Source organism: Molothrus aeneus, chromosome 10 (genome assembly GCF_037042795.1).
Source record: "Molothrus aeneus isolate 106 chromosome 10, BPBGC_Maene_1.0, whole genome shotgun sequence".
Classification (NCBI taxonomy): Eukaryota; Metazoa; Chordata; class Aves; order Passeriformes; family Icteridae; genus Molothrus; species Molothrus aeneus.
Window position 1 is genome coordinate 24,991,726 of NC_089655.1, and position 6,000 is coordinate 24,997,725.

General features: G+C 52.1%; 1 protein-coding gene across 1 annotated transcript in view; it reads right to left on the reverse strand.

The window, feature by feature from the left end:
* The window catches only part of ARHGEF26 (Rho guanine nucleotide exchange factor 26), a 28,347-nt gene extending 25,269 nt beyond the window's left edge, over positions 1-3,078 (reverse strand). Inside the window, exons 1-2 of the mRNA XM_066557118.1 lie at positions 2,179-3,078; positions 754-790 (exon numbers count right to left, since the gene is read on the reverse strand). Of these exons, the coding sequence (XP_066413215.1) occupies positions 754-790; positions 2,179-3,078 (937 nt within the window). The remainder of the gene's footprint in view (positions 1-753; positions 791-2,178) is intronic.
* Positions 3,079-6,000: the final 2,922 nt, after the last annotated feature.

The window sequence follows — 6,000 nt, forward strand, 5'->3', positions numbered from 1 at the left end:
ACAGCAGCTGAGATGACCTCAAAGAAGCATTAAACAGGGAAAAGCCAAGAGAGCAGCAGTTATTGTAGCAGAACTTCTGTGGACTCATCATAGATGTTTTCTGGTTGAAAGATCAGGAAAAGCAGCAAACTTGGCAAACCTAGAATTAACGAGTACCACAAAAATACAGCTCCACAGACAGTGTTTTTCTGGCACTTATATCTGAAGCCTAAGTAGCAAGAAATGAAAATGCTTACTTGAATGCAAGAAATGAAAATGCTTGCTCAGCCCAAGGGTTGAGCCCAGCACCCCCAGCTGATGAGAAGGCACAAACAGCTGAGTGAGCCCCAGCCCAGGGTAACGAGTCAGGTGTGTGCTGCAGGGAGGGCCCAAACCCCTAATGGATCAAATGTCCTGCACCTGGGCACAGCCCCAGGAACAGGCGGGAGGGCAGTCCCACCTCCAGGAGCTAACTGTGGAACTGCACAGAGCTGTCAGGGCTGAGGCAAACACAGCCAAGAGCTCAGGTTTTGGGAGGGAGAGGAGCTTGAGCGGAAAAGAAGCTCTTGACACACCTTTTTAGTCTGCCACTTCATAGTCTTTAAAATAACCCTAAGGTAGGTCTAGGGCCAAAATTATAGTCCCACATCTCAGCTGCATTACTGAAAAAGAAGGTACTGAGTCTTTGACTCCATACAAAGGAAGTGTGCAAAACAATAGTGAAGTTCATTTCCCTTGGGAGTTGTTAACAAGTCTGGACAGAACAGGACTCACCTTCCCCATCGAACGTCCCTTGTCCTTTCAGCATCTTCTGCAGATAATTTTAAGAGAAAAGAGAGATATGTTAGAAGGAGGAGAATGCAAAATAATCACAGTAACAAGAATGTCTGTTTTATTCAAGACTTGGGCACCAGATCAACAGCGCCTCATCTGTAAACTTCATGTGCTGGACAAGAGTTCAGTAAAAACAATGGTGTCACCAGAGAAAGTGAAAAGCTACCCCAGTTTCATTTCTCTCATGCCTTGTTTAGATGTATTTTCCCTGTGTTTCAAAAACACACTACACTGGTTGGAGAGGGGTTCAGTGAACTGAGCTCATCCCTCTGTCCCAGGGCTGCCTGCAGAGGAGCTGAGAGCTGCCCTTCCCCTCTGCAAACAAAACCACTCTGAGCGCTTTGTAAAGGAGCCTTCTGAGAGCACAACAAACCCCTGAAATAAAACAGCTGCTCTCGTGCAACAAGTCCCAGGGCCCAAGAGTCTATTTCATAAAACACTACTTGCAGAGAACTCTGTAAGGACAACACAGTTTCATGTCCTCCTATCTTAAACTTAACTCACTGTTTTAAATCTACTACCAAGCCAAGCCACACTCTGCAGCTGTTCACAATTTCATCAATTTCTACTTCACTGTTTGCAGTGTTTTCACAGAAGCATCCACTACCATAATTTCAAACTGGCTGAAAACTGCTATAAAGCTGATAATTATTTTAAAGCTACAGCATCAGCTCTTGGATGTACTTTATTACACAGAAATCTATGAATACATTTATACAGTAACAAGTTTCATCTAAAACAAGGAGATACAATATTACACTATGATAAGTAAAAGAACACTATCAGTATGTCTTTACAATTTAATACATTAACATTCAATGTAACTCTACTACGGGATTCTAAGGGATTACAACCAAGATTTAAAAACAGGCATGCTGCTTTTACTTTCAGGCATTAAAAATTAAAATTACTTTCAGGCATTAAAATACCTGAAGTGATTTAAAAATCATTCAGTGATTTTTAAAAATACTTTAATGTCTCAGAGAAGTGAGGGAGGAAGTTCATTTTTCTGTCTCTATTAATAAAGGCAGACTTTATTAAGACAATGTCTCTTTTTTTTTTCCTGTTTACTCCTTTCTAGGACACAGGTTTTAAACCCGTGGTTCAGTTGTGAAAGCTGGAGAATCCAGCAGGAAAGGAGAGCAGGAGGCAGCCAGCAAAGGCTCGGAACCTCCTGGGTTTCAGCAGAGCCCGCCATCTCCAACACCTCACTTGGAAAACAGCACTTTTAAAACTCACAGTCACTATGAAAAGTTTTGGGTTAGCAAAAAAGCAATCTGAAAACTCCCAGCATTTATGGGAAATGCAGGATCAGCAGGCCACACTCCCACGGAGCCAACACCTTCACCTATCAGCACACCTTACCTTTATCCTCCCCAGGCTCGAGAACTTCTCTTTATCTTCAACCACCGCTTTCAGGACGGGCTGGGACATTCTGTTTTTCTTCTTGCAGTTGGCGGAGCCGTCCAGGTCCACGCCGCTGACCACGGCCCGGCGGTAGGACGTGGAGCGGAGCCCGCGCCGCAGCGCGCCCGGGCCGCCCTCGGGCTCGTCCTCGGGGTCGCTGCCCAGGGCCGGCCGCGGGGTCTCCACCAGGCTGCGCACCTTGAGGCCCCGCTCGTGGCCCTGGGCGCGGCCCGCGGGCCGGCTCTCGGCCAGGCTGCGGGGGATCAGCTGCTGCGAGCCCACCCTGCGCGCCGCGGGGCTCTGCGTGCTCAGCAGCGCGGGGGGCTCCGCGCCCGGCACGGCCGGCGGCCCGCGCCCGGGGGGCACCGCCGGCTCCTCCGGGGGCCCGGCAGCCCGCGGGCACGGTGCGGGCTGAGCGCTGGCTCCGAACACGATCCGCTCCTGCTGCGGGGCCAGCGCGGGCAGCCCCGCGGTCCTGGGCGGCTGCGGCCGGCGGCCCTGCCCGCTGCCCGGCGCGGAGACGGTGCCGTTGGCGGTCGAACCGACGGGGCTGTCCGGAGCCAGCGCGAGCACCCGGGAGCGCCGCTCCGGGGACAGCGCGGGGGAGCCCGGCGGCCGCACGGTGCCGTTGGACACCGATCCCATGGCGGGGCTGCCGGGCGAGCGGGGGCCGGTGCCGGCGGGCTGAGTCGCGGAGAAGGCGCACCTGTCCTCCACGGGGAAGTCGGTGACGAGCACTCCGCTGGGGCTCTGGTACGACTGCGGCCGCGGCTTGCTCCAGGCGAGCGGCGGCGGGCGGGGGGTCGCTCGCCGCCTCCAGCGCGGCGCGGCGGGGCCCGCCGGGGGCTGCCCGTCCATCGCCGCCCGCCCGGCGCCGCTCGCCAGGGAGGCGGGCGCGGAGCGCGGCTCGTCCGCCGCCACAGCCCCGCCGGGCGCGGGGCCAGCGCGGGCCGGGCCGGGGAGGGCCGGGCAGAGCCGCAGCGCCCGCTCCCGGTGCCGCTCCCGCCCCACCTGCGGCTCGGCTGGGGGCGGGCGGAGCGGCGCTTCCGCCGCCGGCACAGCCCCTGCCCCGCCTGGGCCGGGCTGTCCCCGGGCCCTCCCCTGCCCCGCGCAGGTACCGGCGCGCCCCGGCCGTGCCCCGGCTGTGCCCGGGCCCGCGGGGTGAGTTCTCGGTAGGAGCCGGCCGCGTTACCGGGGGTTGGCCGAGGGGAGCCGCGGGCAGCGCTGCCCGGCCCCCGGTTCCCTGGCTTCCCTGGCCGGTGTCCCGCCGGGAACGGTGCTGGATTGCGCGCTTGGCACACGGCAGGGCCACCAGCCGTGCGGTGGTGCCACCGCCGGGACCCCCCGGCTGTGCCCCCCACCTGCCCGTTCTTTAGAGGCACCTGGCCGGCTGCGGCTGCCGTACTGCCCGCAACGAGCTGGGAGAAGGCTGGGGAAGGAATGGCTTCGTACAAATGGTCAAACAATGGGACGTCGACAAAGTACCGGCTGGGAATTCTGACAAACTACATCACCCTGAAAAACCTGTGTCTGTAAAAATGGTGAAACCTGGCTGTGACTTTGGGACAACATATAGCTTAAGCATACATCAATGAAGAGCAAAGTAGATTTTAAAAGGAAAAACAAAATATATGCTCGTTTCTGTGCCAGGACACGAATTCTGCCCACTCTAGCAGCCCAGCCAAGGGTCCCTGCACTCCCAGGAGGGGAGAGCTTCAGCACAGAGTCCTGAAATAAAGACACATGGGCATTTTTCTGCTCTGTTACATTCAGTAATAATTACAACGTGGCCTTATTTTGCTATCTGCTCCTCTACAGTTAAAATCTGCCTCCGCTTCCACTGGAGAAAATAAGGAGTCCTGTGTTTTAAAAGCTATTTTGTCACAGCACAGGGAGCATTTTCATGAGAAATTAGCCCCAGTATTAAATGCCACATTGGCTAGGAATGTAAAATACAATATAGAATGCTTCCCTAGTACTGAATCTTGAAGCTGAATTATTTGTCTGGTTTCCCTCAAACGCGTGAAAGGCAAATTCTAGGTGTTACTCTGCTCCTGTGTAATTGGCAGAGCAGAAAAAGCTGGAATGTTTGGAGGTGCTGGAGGCCAGGCCCTGCCCGCACAGTGACAGCTCTGCTGTGCAGGGGGTGCTCAATAAACAACTTGGTATTTACAGATGGGCACCCGCTTAGGCTCCTGGCTGAACTTGAAGGGAGAAGGGACAGAAAAATGTTGTTAGATTTGTAATTGTCCTCTCCATACTTGCAAGACTTGAATTTGTCAGATTTCATATATCACTGAATAAGATAAAAACTTTGGAGTGGATTGAAAGTGTTTCTTGTCTTTTTAAATACACAAAAATTTAATTTATACTGAGCCTGTTTAACAATCAGAAAAAATATAGAGGAAAATGTAAGGACCAGACAACTCTGTGTACATGCACTTAAACTTCAGATGTATTATTAATTCTTCTGCCAGGAGACTCAGTAAAACAAAAAATCTTGCTAAGAATCCAATTAAGCAATGCACAAAGAAATTAAAATGAACAAATGTGTATGTCCACAAATGAGACAAGACTGCAAATTGCCACTCCAGCTTCAAACAGTCAGAGCTGAAGGGAGAAACCACAGGCAGAACCTAAGATGCTGGTTTAGTTGTCACTTGGGATTTCCCAATGAATTATTTCTGAAATTATCTCTCAACTTTCCACATGCAATTGCCAAGGTATTGGATGTAGTTGCAGCATATTACTTAACTCATAAATCCTAATTATTAATGGCTGAGGTAATCAGCTTTTACAAGATTATTCTCTTGCACATACTTATTCACTGTGCTACAATTACAGGAATAATTTTGATTCCTGAAAAGCCACCTCAGTGTTCCATTTCATGCACAGTAAAAGAGAAATAAAACCTTACAATAAAATTGCCATCACAAGAAAAGTAAAATCAACTGTAATTTAAGAGAAGAAAGAAATGTACACATGCTTATTAAGCCTTCTGACAAAGGCAGGGATTCACTGAAATCCCAAACTCAGGGCCCAGGCAGGGCAGCGAGCCCTTCCCTGGGGCAGCTCCCTGCCCAGCCCAGAGCCTGCAATGCTGCACCCTTGGGATGGGGGCAGGAACCTGCAGGGCAGCTTTCCACCCATCTCCACAGCACTCCAGGTAACCCAGATATGCACCTTGAGCATTTAGGAGGGAGGGTTTTAAGCGAATCTCCATTTGCCACCTAAAAGCTGGTGTCAGGAATCAGCACCAAACCAGAAGCATGTCCATACCTGCCTGCAGGCAAACACTCTGTGATACCCAGAACCCCCATTTATCATAACCAGCACGAGGCAGGTGTGCACAGATATGTTCAGTGGGGAACATTTTTATTGCCTGAAAATCTACCAAGGAAAATGGAGGATTCTTCTTTTTCTCCCTACATCCACATCAAAAGCTCACTTTGCCTCTCTGTGCAAAGAGCAAATCCAGCAGTGAGACCTGGCTTTATTCATGACTCAAATGTTTCATGTCTCAAGCACAGTGTTCTGTAGGATTGTCCTGGCCATGTCCTGCAGTGCAGGTGACCCTGGCTGCTGGCTGAGGCCCAGTCCCTGCTGTCTCTGGGCTCCCCAGGGCCATTCCCAGCACATCTGTCCCCTCTGTGCCTCCCAGAGAGGGGAGGGATGGAGTGGCTCCAGGAGAAGTGCCCAGTTGCTGGTTAATCCCCAGAGGAATTGACTGCACGTCCCATCTGTATGAACTGCCAGCTAGGGAGTAGCAGTGTAAATAAC